Here is an 18,002-nt window from a genome sequence, read left to right as displayed (position 1 = left end):
ACAGGAGAAACTGTGTGTAGCTCAGGATTGAACTGTGGAGCTTTTGTGCTCTCATGAGCTTAGTTGTTCACAGACGTTTTATAACCCAACTAGATAATATCTTCAGTGGGAGTGGGTGTAGGATTTGCTCAAGGTACAAAAGCTTGTTCTGCCAGTTTTGGTATGGCTGTGGTTTTCTCCTACATAAACATGCATGTAATTGTTAAGAAGGGGACTGATGAGTTGCTATAAGCATCATCACTGCCAGGTTTTCCATCTTTTAGTGTTCACTCCCATGAAAGTGTTAAGAAGGGGAAAAAACCCTAAGAGGTAGCTTAGAAAATAACTTCTGCCTTCAACCTTGCACCTCCCAGGGAAATAAAACTGGTTCTTCTCTCAATCAGGGTGGGAATTTGGTACTAACTGGAATTACTTCATTGCTGAGAAGCGAAAGCCTCCATACTTACTTGTTGAACCCCTTCTCCTCCCACATCCCGTAACTGATGAATGCCTGGAACGCTGCCAATCTTATCCACTTCATCCAGGAAAACAATGCCTGAAAATGAGAGGCGGTTGAAGTGAGGATCTTTTGAATTACACAAATATAATTAGCACACAGGGAACCCCATTTGTTTTTCTAGGATGGCAGTGACAGAGGGAGAAAATGCTCCCTGGGACATAGGCTTGAAATAAAGAGGTGGTCAAAGACAACGGGGGAAAAAACCCTGCTAAAAAATTCTGGTTCAATAATAGCAAAGTTATAAGGAACAACCCGAGTGTGTTTTTAAGCAGCAGCTGGATTTTCTTGTTTTTTTTCTTTGAAGACTTTCTCTTCTCATCCAAGAAGCTCTTCAGAGGTGAACAGAAGTGGAATGTCTTCAAAGAAAAACCAGAAAGTCCAGTTGCCTCTTGAAAAAGCACCTCTGGGACAACCATGACCTGGATGACTGAGAATCTCCACAGACATAAGGAGCAACCCGTAGCTATGATTTGAGGGAAGGGTACAGGAAATAGTTTTACCTTGTTGAGCCTTTTCTACGTTGTAATTCGCGTCCTGCAGCAGCTTGGCAATGACAGATTCAATGTCTTCTCCGACGTAACCAGCTTGAGTCAAAGTGGTACAATCACAGATTGCAAAGGGGACATCTAGGCACTTGGCCAAAGTCTGGGCCAGCAGAGTTTTACCTATTTGTTATTTTTAAAAAATCCGTTACTGCAAATCACAGAATTGGAGTTTCAAATGCATTTTATTTTGCCATGGAAATAATGGTTACCAGTTAGAACTGCGATTGTTCTAGTTGAGAAACAACAACAATGCATTAAAACAGTGGTTCACAATCTGTGGTCCATTGATCCCCGGGGGGGGGGGATGTCATCACAGAGGGTCTGCAAAGCCTTGGAAAAAAATGTGATGATTTAAATCTTGAGTTTTGGGAGTCTGTGGCCACAAAAGGTATTTAAAACGGGATCCGTGGTGAAGAAAAAGTTGAAAACCACTGCATTAAAACATTCAGTTTTAACAGTACACATTGACTTTTTAAAAATTTACAGGGATTTGTCATGTAAGTTTGTCATCTACACACAGCAGTAGATGTAGCAATATTCTTAATATCACATCAAAGTTCTTGAACTTTTAAGTTATCACTACCATTCTGGTATTCAAGAGGACTTCCTTCTTCCTATGACCAGCTATGACAATCTTGTGACCGATAAATACAAAGGGCCCCCATTAAAAGGTTTATGGGCTCTTCGTATTAAATCCAAATTAGCTTTAAGAGGAGCAAATCCTAATTGGATTCCTGGTGTTTAGAAAACCGCAAAAGAGATGGTATGATTTATAGGCAGTGAAAGGCAGGAAAGCAGAGGTGGCTATTATTTAAAAGGCAAACTGCACGGTCAAACATCATCCAACTAAGCTGAACAGAACTATTCTTCAAGCAGCAGAAATAAACTTTTTTCCCCTGTATTTTGGGCTAAAGAAGAATTTTGTTCAGTTTGGAAGGTATTTATTTTTTTCAGGGCACAGTGGAGAAGTGTCTGTGTGGGCTAACAATATCATTGTAGGTATAGTGAACTGAAGCTTTCCAATTGCTTCTTGTGATTGGGGAGGGAGGCTATCCAGCAGCAGAGAGCCAGGGATACAGAAAGCGGCACAGAACTTTAAGAAAAAACAAACGAAAACAAAACCAAGCAAACCTCTGCTGCCAAATATCCATAAGGCCAGCGGAGTAGCATTAGAGCCAGCTGACCCACTCATGCGATAGGACAGATCCTGTTCCTTTCTGCCAGTTTATTCAAACTTTATTTACTTTATTAAATGTACATGTTTATTTATGTACATAAATATACATTTATGTGGGCTAACAATTGTGTGTGCTTTCAACTGTCAACTAAATCTTTTATTGCTTTAAAAATAGTGACCAAAAAAGAAATAGAACAATATAAAAATATATACTGTCAAATAAAAAAAACTTTAAAAGAAAAAGAAAAAAGTATATCATTTTAACAGTAAATATTCACAATTCTATATAAAGTTAACTAATGCAATTATTATGTACATATATATATATTATATATACTATATCTCTAATAGCTATGTAACTACCATTATTTTTAACCTATTGTATGTTGTATAGTACTTTCTAAATTTGATTTACGATCTGACAAGGGATCACACACCTGAGCCAGTTGGTCCAAGCAACAGAATATTGCTTTTTTCGAGCTTGATGTCATCATGGGCAGAATCTAATACTTCACCTCCTCGTTTTTCTGGAGGCATCTGTTGATTCACCTGCTGCTGCATGGATGCCCCTAAAGCATTCCCATGCGGACTAATGCCAGCAATCTGGAGAAGTTCTGAAATACACAAGCATTCCACAAACTGAGAAACGAAGCGACTTGACAGTCTATATGGTGTGTACATTTGCAATTCCAAGCATTCTTCCACTTGCCTGAAAGTTATCAGAGAGAAGACCATTAGAAGCCAGTCTTGTAGCACAATAGCTTAGTTAAGACACCTCAAAAAATTATGGATTGCTTTAACCTTGACTGTTTGAATTGGAAATAACAGTGCAGTTCACATTCAACACTAAGCCATTAACCGTGGTTCATAAACCACAACAGCTGCACTTGCAAAACATGCTAACTCACAGACAAGCAAACAAACATTTGGTTCAGGTCAAGACTTAAGTTCTAACAAATGGTTTAGCAACCCAAGGATATTCCATTTAAACTGAATAAATCAGATTTCCACAAAAATGACAGCTATGCATTATGCCATGACAAAATATATTGAAATATTTATTCTGCAAGTAATTAAAACATGTCTCTGGTTTCTCTTCAAATCATGTAAATCTTCCACAGTAAAGTTAGTTGAGAGAGTTTCAAAAGTCAAAATGTTCCTGGCAACCCTATACATGTAATATTGCATCCTTTTTTAAAGATTAATTTAGAGCTTGGTGCCCTTCCATTCATTCATCACAGGTCCCTCGCATTCTAGCTTGGGTATCATTAATGTAAAATGAGAAAATAGCAACAACAGCAAAATAGATTCCATAGCCTACATGGAAATATTAAAAAAATAAAATCCTTACAGATTTCAGCCAGTATAAAAAAAAACCTAAGAAATTGCTCATTTTATCTCTCCTTTTTATTTACTTTGTGCTTATTTATTCCAAGTAAACATTTACTATAGTGAGGTAAAGAGGCCAAATCCTGACTACATGGAAAACCTTCTAAAAAACAGAGCTCTGAACATCCCAGAAGTGGGTAATCTGTATCTGAATGGAACCACTACTGCAGTCTGCAGGAAAAGGTTCACAATTAAATCCTCAGAAATTAAGCAATTAGATATAAATCTGGTTATATGTGTATGAATCCTGAGGAAGCATTCTTCACATCAATGTCCTTTCATCACCTGCGGGTTAAAAAGTGGCAAAGTTGAGACACAAAGTTCATCCTCACAGCAAAAATGAGGGTCAGGTCATGTGTCTGGCTGCAAAATGAACACATGATGGGGTTATAATGTTTCTTCACAGCTTACAGTTTAAATGCTACTCATAGTTAAAATAAGGGGTGGGGGAGAGATACTGCAGAGGAGGCCATGAGGAGAGACCACTTACTTGTAAATCTGTACTCATCCTCCCGTCTTCTTATCTCTAATTCTAAGAGACAGGATGAAAATAGTAATATGATGGAGAAAGAGATAAGAGATATATTAAAAAGCACTACATTTTCTTCACCTCTTGCCCTCTTCTGAATACAGGTTTATGGAGCAACGGACGTCACTGACAGCAAAGAAAAGACATGCTCACACCCACACACATATACATACACCAGTGAAATATTTACGATTTTATAATGCAGCTTATAAATGACACAGAAGACTTGCTAATACAAGCATCTACGGTTTTGCCATAGCAATAGGAGTAAAAAAAAAAAAAAAGCAAAATGTACAGCGTTTTATCATGTACAGGTAGCCCTCAATTTACAATCGTTCATTTAGTGACCATTCAAAGTTACAACAGCATTGAAAAAAGTGACTTATGACCATTTTCACACATACAATTCATGGTCATGTGATAAAAATTCAGATGCTTGGCAACTGTTTCGTATTTATGCTGGTTGCAGTGTCCCACACTCATAGGATCACCTTTTCCAACCTTCTGAAAAGCAAAGTCAGTGGAGAAGCCAGATTTATTTAACAACCATGTTACTAACTTAACAACTGCAATGATTTACTTAACTTATGGCAAAGAAGGTTGTAGAACAGGACAAAACTCACTTAACAAATGTCTTACTTAGCAACAATTTTGGTCATAAGTTGAGAACTACCTGTCATAAATGTCTACTCAGAAAGAAAGCTCTGCTAAATTCAATATGATTTCCTCCCAAGATTGCAGTCTGTCACATGGCATAAAAATGGGAAAATATTACTGTATAGTGCCACCCCAAAAAACCTTCACATCGAAGTCTAAATAACTTAATAGTTCTACTTCTATTTTTGTTTTTTTGGACAAATCCCTAATGGCCCATTTAATGTCAGCATCATTACAGGAAATCACGTGTTTTTATTGAACCACACCTCTTTAATAAAGTCACCTACTCTCATGGTGGCTACAACAATTCAATGAATTTTTAAAATGATAATACTGTTTTTTGTCCTTCCTTGTGGCTGGAAAAAAGATTTGTATTGATATGTTTTCTTTCCAATTTGCTAATAATACTATGTATGCCATGCTGAAAATAGCTGTGTTGCCTTTGGCTGTATACACTTTTTTATTACTGCTTGTAGCAGAATCAAAGATATCTCAACTGTTTATCCATTAAAAGAATAGTATCCTATTTGGCATTCGGTATCCATAAATTCCTTATGTGAATTTATTTGCAAACACTTGAAAGAATTCCAGCTGTTAGTTCCTATGTGTTGGAAGTACAGAGGACATGAAACTAGTACAGATATTTAAAGCAGCTTTTAAGATATTTTAAAATAATGGGAAAGAAAAACTGCAAGAGAGGAAGTCAGTAAAAAAAAAAAAAGGGATTTGCTCTCATTCCATCCCTCCATTTGATGATCTGTTTTTTACCTCAACAAACTGTATTTCAATTTGATTTTTTTTTAAAAAAATCTCATTTTCTTTTCTGGGGCCTCTTTTTGATATATGTTTGTTATCTTTTTTCTGTTTTATTTTATTCTGCTTTATTTATTTTTATTTTAAATTACTAAGGAAGCCTTATACTTGCAAAATTAAAAAAAGAGAGAGAGAGAGAGAGATAGATAAAATAACGAGTATCAGTTATCTGCTCCTTGTGCAAGTGAGCTACTAACACCAACAGTTTCTGCACTTTTTAAAAACAGTCATTTGCACGTGGACCACAGTAGGAAAGATCGTATCCAACTGTCCCTGAATGCAAGGTAAAATGCTCTACCAACCTCTTGGAGTTAGAGAAGCCTGTTTTTCAACTTCGGCTTGTTGCCTCAGATTGGCAGGGATATTGTTGTAGATTCTCTTGTAGTGATTGTACACAGCAACCGAAAGCACCTTCTTTGCGAAACACTGACCAACAACGTACTTGTCGAGGTAGTTATAAATCTAGCAGAAAAAGCCAATAGATCCTCAACAACAGAAGGCGCTTCATTAGTAGAGATAAGCAATAAAAATTCAGGATCAGAAAGGGAGGGGAGGCCTGACTGCGAAGGCTTCAGGACTGTTATTTACCTTTCAGCTTCTGTTAAGATTCAAGGGACTCCTTTCTCCGCAACTGTTTTTATACTATGAGCTTTTAAGATTCCTTGCTTCCAACATGTGGTGGTTTGGTTTGGGGAGTTGGCAGTGCAAAGTTTTTTTAAAAAAAGATGGGAAGGCTCTCAGATGGGAACTGCACCAAAGAATCTTTTTCTAAAGCTTGTCAAAACTACAGAGCTTAAAAATATTTCAGGGAAGCTATGAGGGCTACAAAACTAGGAAAGCCAGCAAGGTATTTTTTGGAAACCAAGAGGCTTTTCTTCTTCTTTAAGAGTATAATTCTTGGAAAAATTGAGAAAATGTGAGATAGTACTAATACTTTTTAAAAAATTTTTTACATATACATATCAGTTGGTGTATATATAATGATATGTACAGGCACCAGTACTTTAAAAGGTCTTGGAAAATGTGAGGAATGGAGACGAACTTTTGGATAGACATGAAGTGTCACATAAACTATGACAGTTGACAAACTATGACAATTCTTTATGTGACTTAACCTCCAGTTCCCTAATCATCTCTGTTGCTCTTTGCACTCTTTTAAGTCTCAACATCTAGAGCATGGGTGTCAAACTCGTGGCATTACTTTGCCGTCGTGTGATGTTTCACGTTTTTCCCATTCACAAAGCTGGGGTGGGCATGGCTTGCACATGACACATCTGGCCAGCAGGCTGCCAGTTTGATATCCCTGATCTAGAGGAAAGGATAGTATGATTTCACAAGAGATGGTACATTAAGAGCCCAATTAATGAGGATTGACAGCCAAAGGCTACAGTAATTTAGCTCATCCATTTAAATTAAAAAAGCATACAATATGAAAGAGGTGGTGTCCCCTCAGCTAAGGTTAATTGGCTTGTACCTTCTTGGGTGGAGGTGGTGGCTTCTGTTGGAAGGCCAATTTTACAGCTTCTGCCGCTGTCTCTGGCTCTTTAAGGATGCTTTTCTTGGAGTCGGCTTCTGACAACACAACGAAGAAATGGTGGCATTTTTCACATTTCACAAAGCGGGTGGAAGCTGCAAAAAAGTAGAATCAGAACCTGCTTGGCAACAGCTGGTTTTCCAACCAGGCAAGTTAAACAGTCGGTTTGAAATACAGTGCTTACAAAATGAGCTATCAAATCCTTATAAAATAAGGGGAGGTTGGTCCACAGATGGCCCCTCAAAACTCAAATTTGACAGGTTTGGTGTCAAAAGCACTAAATTTTTGTTAGTATGAGCTCCCTTTCCCCTTTTTCAAAATGAAAAGCTTCCTGGAGCCAATTTCACAAACTTCTAATTAGACAAAGACTATGTTCCAGCCACACAAGTCCCAACTCCAGTTTCTCCTGAAAAGCCCCAGACCATGTAGCACTGCACATAAGAGATTAATCATATGAAAACTATTATTTGATAGCTGTGTACTTTCAAAAGATTTTTTAAAAGAATCACCCAGAAAATTGACTTTTCATCTGCTTGAAAACCACACACACTGTGATTACAGTGCTTTTATTTCTATTGTGCCATGTATGTTCTTAGACAAAGGGGTGACATCATATATATTTACACAGACTTAAGAACTAGTGTACAGCAATTTTCAGGATCAATGGCCGTTGTTCCAAGTGATGATTGAGACAGCCAGAAATCCGCCCTTTCCCATTGTTGAAAGTTATCTTAAAGTATGATTTCCAAATATTTTAAACAATTCCCAAAAAGTTTGGAACCTTTAGTTCGACCTAATGAGGTGACCAGGACTTTTTTCTCCTGGTGCTTATAAATCAGAACATTTAACTCTTGATGCAGAATTTCCACTGCCTTCCTAAATGCTTTTAAGTTCAATTCAAGACCTGAGCTTAACTTTTAAAGATCTAAGTATTTGAAGACTAACTCAATGTATTCCCATTTAACCCCACCTAGGATCACAAGGACTTTGCTCTCCAGCTCATCTGGAGATTGAACTTAAAAGTTTAAAGGGAAAAAAGTTCCTCAGTAGCATTGCAGCTTTGGCACCATGTCCCTTAATGATTTTAGGATGTCTTTTGTGCCTCTTCTACTGGAAACCGACCAAACCTAAATTTTGATAGGGTGTTTAACACATTTGGAAAACTAGAACAGTTTGCTGTAAACATTAATTGAGTTTAGGCATCACTTTTGGAATTCTTTACTGGTCTTTATGCTTCAAGTGTTAGATATATTCTACATGATTACAGATTATATAATATGGTACATTGTATGGTTAAATAATTAATTTTGTATACCTGATATTTCCTGTAAATGAGAGGGATATAAGTAAACTATTTTGAGTTAATTTAGACAACTCCCTGAAGTCAAGCATAACATGGAACACCAAATCTGTTTTACTTTCTAAGTGAATTCAATTTTACTTATTCATTTAAGAACCATGGGTATTGGTGTATGCGATTTATTTTCCAGCTGAACACGCTGAAGTGGAAAAAAAAGGCCCTTCAATAGCCATTGTCCAGATGAATGTTTTAAATCTTATTCCAAGAGACTGGCAAAAACAAAACAAACACCACAACGCTGCACAAAGCTCACTAATCCTAAAATCCTGCCTGTCAGTGGTTGTGATCAACTCGTATAGAGTTTAGGTTACTGCTGATATACACCAGGAGATCTCATTCAGGTACAATCTCTTGTCTAAAAATGTTCTTTATTATTTGCTTCTTGATCAGAAGTCACCACAGCCATCTACTCAAACCATTTAGGTAGCTGTTATTAGCACAACTTTTTCTTTTTTTGCTGCTTGGGTTAATATTAATATCTATGACATGCTTTTAAGAAAATCTGTTGTACTTTTAACATTTTTAATATGCCATACCAGTCAGAGGTCTTTAGCAAAAGTACTGCCTTGTTCACATACTAATCTATTTCAGAAAGCTATGAGATAAACTTTTGTTTGTCCCCTGAACTCTTATGAAGGTAAGGATATAAACAGATAAACATTAAAATTCATTTCATCAAAGTGTAGCTTAAAGCCCATGTTTTAAAAAAAACCACCCAGTTCTCTCAGATAATCAGTTTCTAAAACCTGAACGTATCTATTTCCAACAATCTTAATTGCCAGCAGGACATAAACTTAGATTTATGATGCCACTTGGGATAACAGAAAAAAAATCACATAAAGGTTCTTTTTTTCCTGCTCATGTTGAAAGATTGGTTAGTGAGTAAGCATGTACAGTGATAAAGCACAATTTTGGGACATGCAATACATGCCCCACCCCTTGGGTGGAGGGAAGCTGCCATTTAGCACTTAATGCAAAGACACCTTTAATTAGGGCTAATAACCATGACTCCACCAATCGCAGAGTATCACACACAAAGCTGATACGCTGCATGTAGAACAAGATCACTCTGAAGTTAGCAAGCAAGAAAAAAAAATGATTTAAAAGCTGAAGATTCAAGCATATTAAAAAGACTACCTAACATCGGGGTTTTTGATGCGGGCTGCATTGACAACTCTAAGATTAGATGGCTGATGATTATACAACTGAGAAACAAGCTTGACTATTTGCCCTCCATTAATTTCTTTGATTAGGTCCTGCTGAATCAGCAAATAAAAGGACTGAAACAGCACAAGGACATGGTTTGGGTCAATGGTAATATGAAGCTGTGTTGTTAGTACTGTAGTTGTTATTCCAAACTCTGGATGTTAAGTGGTATGCTACTTATTTCCATGGCATTCAAGAATCAATGTCTAAACTCCTTTGCAAAATGACTGGCATTCAGGACGGATTAAGTGTTAGCACCTTGAGCAAATAATGCAATTTTTTTTTTTTTACTAAAATGGAGAAAGTCAGAAGATACGTCTTCTAGAACTTACAGACGAAAGTCTCCACATGTGTGCATAAATCACCACACTTCGGGCATCGCAGCTGGCTTCCACCTTTTCCTGAGCTTCCGGAACTTGACTTTTTACCACCGCCTTCCCCAGCAGTTTTCTAATTAAAAAGAAAAAGAAAAGAAGAAACAGGATCTTGAAAGTCAGATAATAGATTTATAATGAGCTACTGGCTAGTCCTCGACTGATGAGGCCAACTGAGCCCAAAATGTATTTTGCTGAGACAGTTAAGTGAGATTTGCCCTATTTTACAATCTTGCCACAGTTGTTAAATGAATCACTGCAGTTGTTAAGTTAGTAACGCGGTTGTTAAGTGAACCTGGCTTCCCCATTGACTTTGCTTGTCAGGCCGCAAAAGGGAGCACGTGATCCTGAGACATGTAGCTGTCGTAAGTATGAACCAGTTGCCAAGCATCCAAATTTTGATCATGTGACCACAGGGAATGCTCCAACAGTCGTGTGAAAACTGGGCATAAGTCACTTTTTTCAGTGTTGTTGTAACTTCGGTCACTAAATGAATAGTTCTAAGTCATGCACTACCTGTACATCTTTTGCTACTTTGAGATCAGCAGTTACCCTCCCCTCCACAACAAAGAATTGAGATCTTTCTCACAACTCAGTTTTTCTCTCAAAACCGCATGTTGTGTTCTTTAAAATCCAAAGATAACAGCAAATGTTCACAGTGAAGCAGATACTTCCACGTGTCACTGAAACTGGCATCCTCAGAGAACGCTTAAGTGCCATCATTCACTAGAAGATGTTTCTGATTCAAATGGATCAAGGGGAAAAAAGTTCCTAAGCCTGCCCAAAATTCAGCAATTCATGTTCTGTAAAGAGAACCTCCTTCAGTTTCCTTTCCCTACAGTGAAAGCTACTCAATCGCTTCCTCCTCAAGTCAGTCCCCAGGCTGTCAAAAAGAAGGAACAGGACAAGCGGAGAACACTTCTCCATTTTCTTTTCCAGTATGCAGCCAAGGGAAATGGGGCCAGGAAACTCTCATCATTGGCAGAAAGCTCAAGTGGAAGTGCCAGTTGTAGCAGATGCTTGGTGTTGTTGTTTCCTCAGCAAGCCGGCCATATTTGTAAGTCAAAGATAATCTCCATGCAGAATATATCAAGCATTTAATCCGAAAAGTACCTTTGCTGAATTTTAAAAGGCACTGATGTCTAAACACAAACATTGATTGCTCAACTTAACCATTACATCGAATACTTCAACCTAATTTATGCTTCCAGATCACAATCAGTGCTTTTAAAAAACTCCAGACAGCAAGTTTGAGTTTAAAGTAATTTGTCTGTCTGTGTTTAGTTTTTCATTTACTTAGCTTTAAAAGATCAAAAGTCCTCTGACAACAAGAACATGTTGATTAAATTCAGACAACTGCATTCCAAGTTACAGTTAAGGGGTGTTTTTTTTTATCAGTGACTTAGTTTATGGCCTCTGACCTGGTTTCTGTGTCTGTCTCCCTGTGCTGAATTAGATGGGAGATGACATGATTCAGGATGTCACTCAATACATGTACATTTTTTAGCTTTACAGGCAGTCCTCAACGTATGACTGGTCACTTAGCAACCATTATTACAATGGACCTCCCACATAGATACTTATGACCCTGATGATTCAAAGTTCCGATAGCTGTAAACTTGGGTCAATCATGTTCACAACCGGCATGACATACGGCCATAATTCCAGACACAATTGCAGTCATAAGTGAAGGACTACTTGTGGTATGTGGGATAAGGAGTGGGTTTTTTTTTTTGAAGCACACGAAGTGTATACCTTACTGCCATCTCCCGAACCATCTTTACTAGCACCATCTTTAGAAGCAAAGTATGCTGGTGTTTCAGAAAAAGTTCGAAAAGGAATAATTCTTAGAGGCTGAGTTTCACAAGTCCCAATTATTCCTAAAGCAGGGAAGCAGGAACGCCCGCATGAAATTCCTGAAAAAGGAAAAAGAAACAAAAGATTTTTGATTATTCGGTGTACATTTTCAGTAACTTATCCCCCACTTCATGGAATCTACTTGCTGAACCTTGAACCCAAGAAGTCACTGAATCTCATTCCCTTAAGGAGACTTTCTTCAATGATGGCAACTTCAGGTGCATGGACTTCAACTCCCAGAATTCCCCAGCCAGCCCCTCCTGGTTCATGAGTCTGAGAGTTGAAGTTCAACCCTCTTAAACTTGCCAAGGTTGGAAAACCCTGCATTAAAGATATACAATCAAATCCCATTAGCAAGTCCTCCCCTTCTATGGCAAATACTTTCCTCTCCAATATAAATACTCTTAAAGGACTAGAGTGCAACCCTGCTCAAAATGCAGACCAAGTTAATACAACACATAATGGGGGATACTTTCACATATAGTTTGTACTGAGGAATGGCATCCCAAAGGTGCTTTTTCAAAAGGCAATGGACTTTTTGTTTTTTGCTTTTGGAAAAAACAAAGTCCAGTTGCCTTTTGAAAAAGCACCTTCGGGACAACCATGACCCGGAGGACTGACAATCTCCATAGACATGAGGAATAGCATCTGTTATATATTAAGCCCCAAGCATTATTTCCTTGTAAAAGGTACTTTCTTCTTCTTTTATTTTGGGAAATTTTAAGATGACCAACAGTCCCAAAGCAATTTATCATAACAGGAAGGGCAACATAAATACTTACGAAAATAAATTGCCAGGGAGTGTACCCTTGACCTTACTAAAAGGAAAACAGTGGAAAATCAAGGGGGTTGAAAATCTTCTGCCTAGCAGAATTTAGACACCATTCCAAAGTTTATTTACCTCAATTACTGCTTGTTAACTGCATTTGTATAACATTAGCATTCAAATTATGAGAGTTCCAGCGTAACTCAGAATCACACAATGGCGGTCTTTGCAGAATAAGAAGTTAAATTTCTGTTTTCTTCATGAATGCTGCTCTGTTTGTGTCTTTTGACTCTTACAAACTCAAATCATGAGTCTGGCTTGCTCTTCTTTGCATAAATTAATTTCAGAAGCCTGTCTGTCTATATGAAAGTACCTATTAATTCAGATTATGGCTAGTGCCAAACTACAGAATGTCATTATACAACATTCTTCCTTTGCAAATTTAGATTCAATTTGCTACTTTGGCTCTTACAACTCAAACCTTGCAGAGACATTTGTATAAGAACAGATTGTGCCTGCTTTTTATACTTAAGAACCAGACCTGAATTTTAGAGTACTATACTAGTACATAACCAATTATGTTTTGAATATAAAGGCTAAGTACCGTAATAGAACTGAACTAGTCCAATGTCTGCAATTCTCAAAAAAAGTTTGCTCAGGACATTTCAACTTGTTTTTCAAAAATGTTCACGTTCCCATTTTTTAAAAATTAAGCTGCCATTTAGCAGAAGCATTAACAACTTAGTTATACACAGTGCTAGGTTTGTAACTACTTATTTACATTTTTACTTTTATTATATTAATAATACCTGAAGTATATTTGAATATTTCAAGTGTATAATTATGATATGCCTAATAATACTACACTGGTGTATAATTATAAGATCAGATAATGATATGCTCAAACTAAAAAAAGGTTAATTCTAAGCCCAGTGAAATGTGATAGCAAAAGCCAGATAGGGAACCTGAGAACAATGCTTATAAATGCATGAAGGCAGAATAAAAGATTGAGATGGTGGTAGAAAACAATATTTTCAGCTTTGGTGTTAAATAATTCAAGACAAAAAGTTGCTTCTCTGTAACAGAGCAATTACCAATGATGGATATTAGAATGTTCACTGTGCAAATATGGTTTGGTAGGAACTAATCAAAAACACTTCAAAACAAATCCTCATGTTATTTTTGCACACATAGTCAGCCACTGTGGCTTTTTCAAGCAGAAAAAAAACAATGGCCTAGCAAAATATGTGAACCAGTCAATATGTTGCTTGACTGTGCAAATAACATGGAAGTCGGAATACATAGAACACTTTACAGATATGGTAACTAAATCATACAGAAGCAGATTTTTTTAAATTTAAAAAACATTTGGAGACACTACAGGCCAAACAAAATATGTTTGTTTCACCCAGATCTCAGCAGTGTTCAAAGCAATGCCTATCAAGCAATGCCCCAACACTAAATCCTAGAAAAATCTTTCATCAGCAAAACAGAGCAAAGAGAGATCTTACACAACAGTTCATGAGGAATCAAAGCTCAGGATATAGTTTGGACACTATTTTGCAGTGAGCATGAACCCTGATCAATCTGAAGCAACATTATAAAGTTCTCTTCTCCACGGATAGTATTCTGGCAAGACTATTAAGGGCAAATTGGAAAATACTTATCCAAGATTATGTCTAATGGAAACATCAATCAATGGGACTTACTTCTGGGTAGATAGGCATAGATCTGTCCTGTCAGAATAAAGTTGAGAAGAGAAAATATACAAATAAACAAGCAGAATTAAATTTGTGGCATCATTTCTTTAGAAAAAAACTTTATGAGGATATGAAACAAGTAAAACTTTGCTCGGCTGATGAATGACCTTCCCTTTAATATTGTTTACTCATTAATCCAAATTTGAAATTCCTGAAATTGCCAATGGGTGCTGTGCCAGAATGGTTTTTTCATCATCCTGATTGGTTGGGAGTCTTGGTCTTGATTGGTTGGGACCAATAAACACAGACCAAGACTCCCAACCAATCAGGATGAAGAAAAAACCATTCTGGCACAGCAGTAGGCTAGCCCCAAATTTAAAACAGAAACTGCTGTGAAAGTCTGACTCACAGATGAACACAATACAGAAGCCTGATGATGGCAGATGAGATTCTGCCGAAACGTTGCTACAACTTTAAAAGCACAACTATAATGACGTGGGAAAATACCCGAACAAAGCTGAATACCATACATACATATATACATACATACATACACATACATACATATTTGTTTTTGTAGATTTTCACGGGTCTTGGCACGTTCGGGTCTTTTCCCATGTAAGATTGAGAGCATCTTGGCAATGTTTCAACGAGGTCCCGCTCGCCATCTTCAGGCTGGTGCTTTCGGCTTCGTGATTGTGCAAGCAAAAAAAGGAAGCCGAAAGCACCAGCCTGAAGATGGCGAGTGGGACCTCGCCGAAATGTCGCCAAGATACTCTTAATCTTACACGGGAAAAGACCCGAACACACCTAGACCTACATACCTGTACCCGTGAAAATCTACGAAAACAAATATATATGTGTGTGTGTTAAAAGACACTAAAGAATCTTATAATTTAACAGCCTTTCAGGGCACAATTATTAGTTTCATGACAACAAAAAAGCCAACATAAGCAGACAAGATCTTAACAAAATTAAACACAGATCTAGCAAAACAAAATATAGTAAACAAAAACAGTCAACAAAAAAGGGACTTCTCAGAAACCACACTGCAAATCTAGGCATGTCTATGGATTTGCTAAATAAAGAAGCTGTTAAGAGAGTTGTGCCCAATTTTTCAAACTTCTTTGCCATGGTTGTTAAGTGAATCATTGCAATAAAGTGAATCATGTGGTCATTAAACTGTCCAGCTTCTCCCCCCCCCTTTCCTTGTTGGAACCTGGCTGGGAAAGTTGCAAATGGCAAACACATGACCCATCATGAATACTTGTCAGTTGTCAAGTGCCCCAATTTTGATGATGTGATTGTGAGGATGCAGTAATGTTGTAAGTCAGGGGTCCCCAACCGCCGGTCCGCGGACCGCACCGGGTCATGGAACAACCCTTACCGGGCCGCTGGTTGCTGGGCGCCGCCATCTTTTTGGTAAAAAGCGCTTCCGGGTAGAAAGCTCACCGGAGCGCTGTTTATCATAAAAGATGGCGGCGCCAAGCGCTTCGGTGAGCTTTTCGGTAGAAAGCCATTTCTACCCGAAAAAGCTCACCAGAACGCTGGCGCCGCCATCTTTTATGACGAAACAGCGCTCCGGTGACGCCACCGAAGCGCCGTTTTCATAAAAAGATGGCGGCGCCCAGTTGACGCTGGTGCACGGGCATGCGCGCCCAGCTGATGTCGGAACCGGGCGCGGCGTCGAAAAGGTTGGGGATCCCTGTTGTAAGTGGAAGGACCAGTCGGTAAACCACTGTTTGCAACGATGTTGTAACTTCAAACTGTCACTAAGCAAATGATTGCAAATCAAAGACTATATATTTACCACAATGGAATTCCACTTGCCTGACTACAGGGGGAAATGCTAAGATAATAAAATATTCTACTGGGACACATATACAGTTAGTCCTCAACTTACAAGAGTTTGCTTAGTGACTGGACGCAGTTACAATCGCATTGAAAAAAGTTAACTTATGACCATTTTTCACACTTATGACCGTTGTGGCATCCCCAGAGTCACGTAATTTACATTCAGATCCTTGACCACTGACTCACATTTACGATGGTTGCAGTGTCCCAAGGTCATGTCATCCCTTTTTGGGACCTTCTGACAAGCAAAGTCAAGGGGGGAAACCAGATTCACTTAACAACCAACCACATTACTACTTTAAGAACTGCAGGGATTCACTTTACAACTGCGGCAAGAGAAGTTGTAAAATGGGGCAAAACTCACACAACACATTTCTCACTTAGCAAGATAAATTTGGGGCTTCAATTATGGTCATGAGGATTCTCCTTCATTCGTGAAATACTCAGACTGGAGCATTCATCATCCTAGAGCTGCCCCACCTTAAACAGGGGTCACCTTATCAGGCAGACCCTACTTTTCAGCTGATCGTTTTCATAGTACAGGTAGTCCTCGACTTAGCAATAGTTCGTTTAGTGACCATTACAACATTAAGACGGCATTGAAAAAAGTTAACTTAGGACTGCTTTTCACAGTTACGACCTCCGCAGCCTCCCCACGCTCGTGAGATCAAGATTCAGACGGTCGGCAACCGGTTCATGCTTATGACCGTTGCTGCATCCCAAGGTCACGGCGATCCCCTTTTACGACCTTCTGGGAAGCAAAAAAAAAAAAGTCAACGGGGAAGCCAGATTCACTTTGCAACAGGGCTTCACTTAATGACAGTGGCCAGGAAGGTTGTAAAAAAAACGGGGCAAAAAAAATATGTCTCCCTTCACAAGAGAAACGTTGGGCTCCCTTTGTGGCTGTTAAGTCGAGGACTACCTGCGTTTGTAATGGTGGGCCTCCCAGAGTTCCCCTCTCGCCTATTGGCAAAATGGGGGGAAATATAAAACGAATTTAAATCTATTTAATAAACAAAACCTTCCAAGACTCCTTGATGGATGGATGGGTGTCCCAGGCCAAAACAACAACCAGAAAGTTAAACAAATCTTGCCAGGTTTTTTTTTTTTTTTGGAGGGGGGGGAAGACAGGAAAGAAAAGCGAGTGGCTTTGCAGAGACCGGAGACAGAAATTTGCACGCGCAAAAAGTGGGCGTGCTTGCACGCGCAAAGGCACACCTGCCCCCCCCCCAAACAGCCCGCAAAACCCAAAGGCAACACAGGTGCTTCTAATCCAAAGGCTTATTTTTTTGGGGGGGGGGGTGTTGTGTTCCTTCCTTCGGCCTCCCCCCCTCTTGTCACACCGCCCTCCGCCCCCCCAAGGAAAGGGGTCGGATTAAGGGCCTCCTTCCCGCCCGGGCCTCCAGACGCGCGGCTGTGACTGATGGGTGTTGTAGTCCCCGCCTCAGGGACCGGGAGGGAAAGGGAAGGCGTCGGCCGGGCTCGCTGAGGGGACACCGCGACGGAGGGGAGAGGAGGGTCTTCCTCCGGCCGGGCAGGTTACCTCGGCACGCCGACGGCAGCGACGAGCTGACGAGTCGCGCCGCAGCGGCGGCGCAGGTGCTGCATCCGGCCATGTTCCCCCGGAGAGAGAGAAAAACAACGCCGAAGAACCGCTCTCCGCCCGCCGCTTGGCTTTTCCGCCGCCACGGCAGCGCTCGACGGCCTGTGTGGCGTCACGGGCCTCCGCCGCTCGAGACGAC

General features: G+C 39.2%; 1 protein-coding gene and 1 long non-coding RNA gene across 5 annotated transcripts in view; one reads left to right on the top strand and one right to left on the bottom strand.

Annotated features, from left to right (window-relative positions):
* LOC148129708 (uncharacterized) overlaps positions 1–5,322 on the top strand; it is a 15,258-nt gene extending 9,936 nt beyond the window's left edge. Inside the window, exon 2 of the long non-coding RNA XR_015750807.1 lies at positions 384–5,322. This is a non-coding gene — a long non-coding RNA (uncharacterized LOC148129708). The remainder of the gene's footprint in view (positions 1–383) is intronic.
* The window catches only part of CLPX (caseinolytic mitochondrial matrix peptidase chaperone subunit X), a 23,917-nt gene extending 5,915 nt beyond the window's left edge, over positions 1–18,002 (bottom strand). Inside the window, exons 1-10 of one of the 4 annotated variants that reach the window (XM_026673089.2) lie at positions 17,804–18,002; positions 14,416–14,442; positions 11,839–11,999; positions 10,042–10,159; positions 7,084–7,238; positions 5,912–6,071; positions 4,101–4,142; positions 2,659–2,835; positions 1,000–1,164; positions 447–535 (exon numbers count right to left, since the gene is read on the bottom strand). In XM_026673089.2, the coding sequence (XP_026528874.1) occupies positions 447–535; positions 1,000–1,164; positions 2,659–2,835; positions 4,101–4,142; positions 5,912–6,071; positions 7,084–7,238; positions 10,042–10,159; positions 11,839–11,999; positions 14,416–14,442; positions 17,804–17,876 (1,167 nt within the window). In that variant the 5' untranslated portion in view covers positions 17,877–18,002. The remainder of the gene's footprint in view (positions 1–446; positions 536–999; positions 1,165–2,658; positions 2,836–4,100; positions 4,143–5,911; positions 6,072–7,083; positions 7,239–10,041; positions 10,160–11,838; positions 12,000–14,415; positions 14,443–17,803) is intronic. The other 3 variants (XM_026673091.2, XM_026673090.2, XM_026673092.2) reach the window with 3 other exon arrangements.

This window comes from Notechis scutatus, chromosome 11 (assembly GCF_049901735.1).
Source record: "Notechis scutatus isolate UNSWTSFEM ecotype Mainland chromosome 11, rNotScu1.2, whole genome shotgun sequence".
Taxonomy (NCBI): Eukaryota; Metazoa; Chordata; class Lepidosauria; order Squamata; family Elapidae; genus Notechis; species Notechis scutatus.
This window is presented reverse-complemented; position numbering and strand designations above follow the sequence as displayed.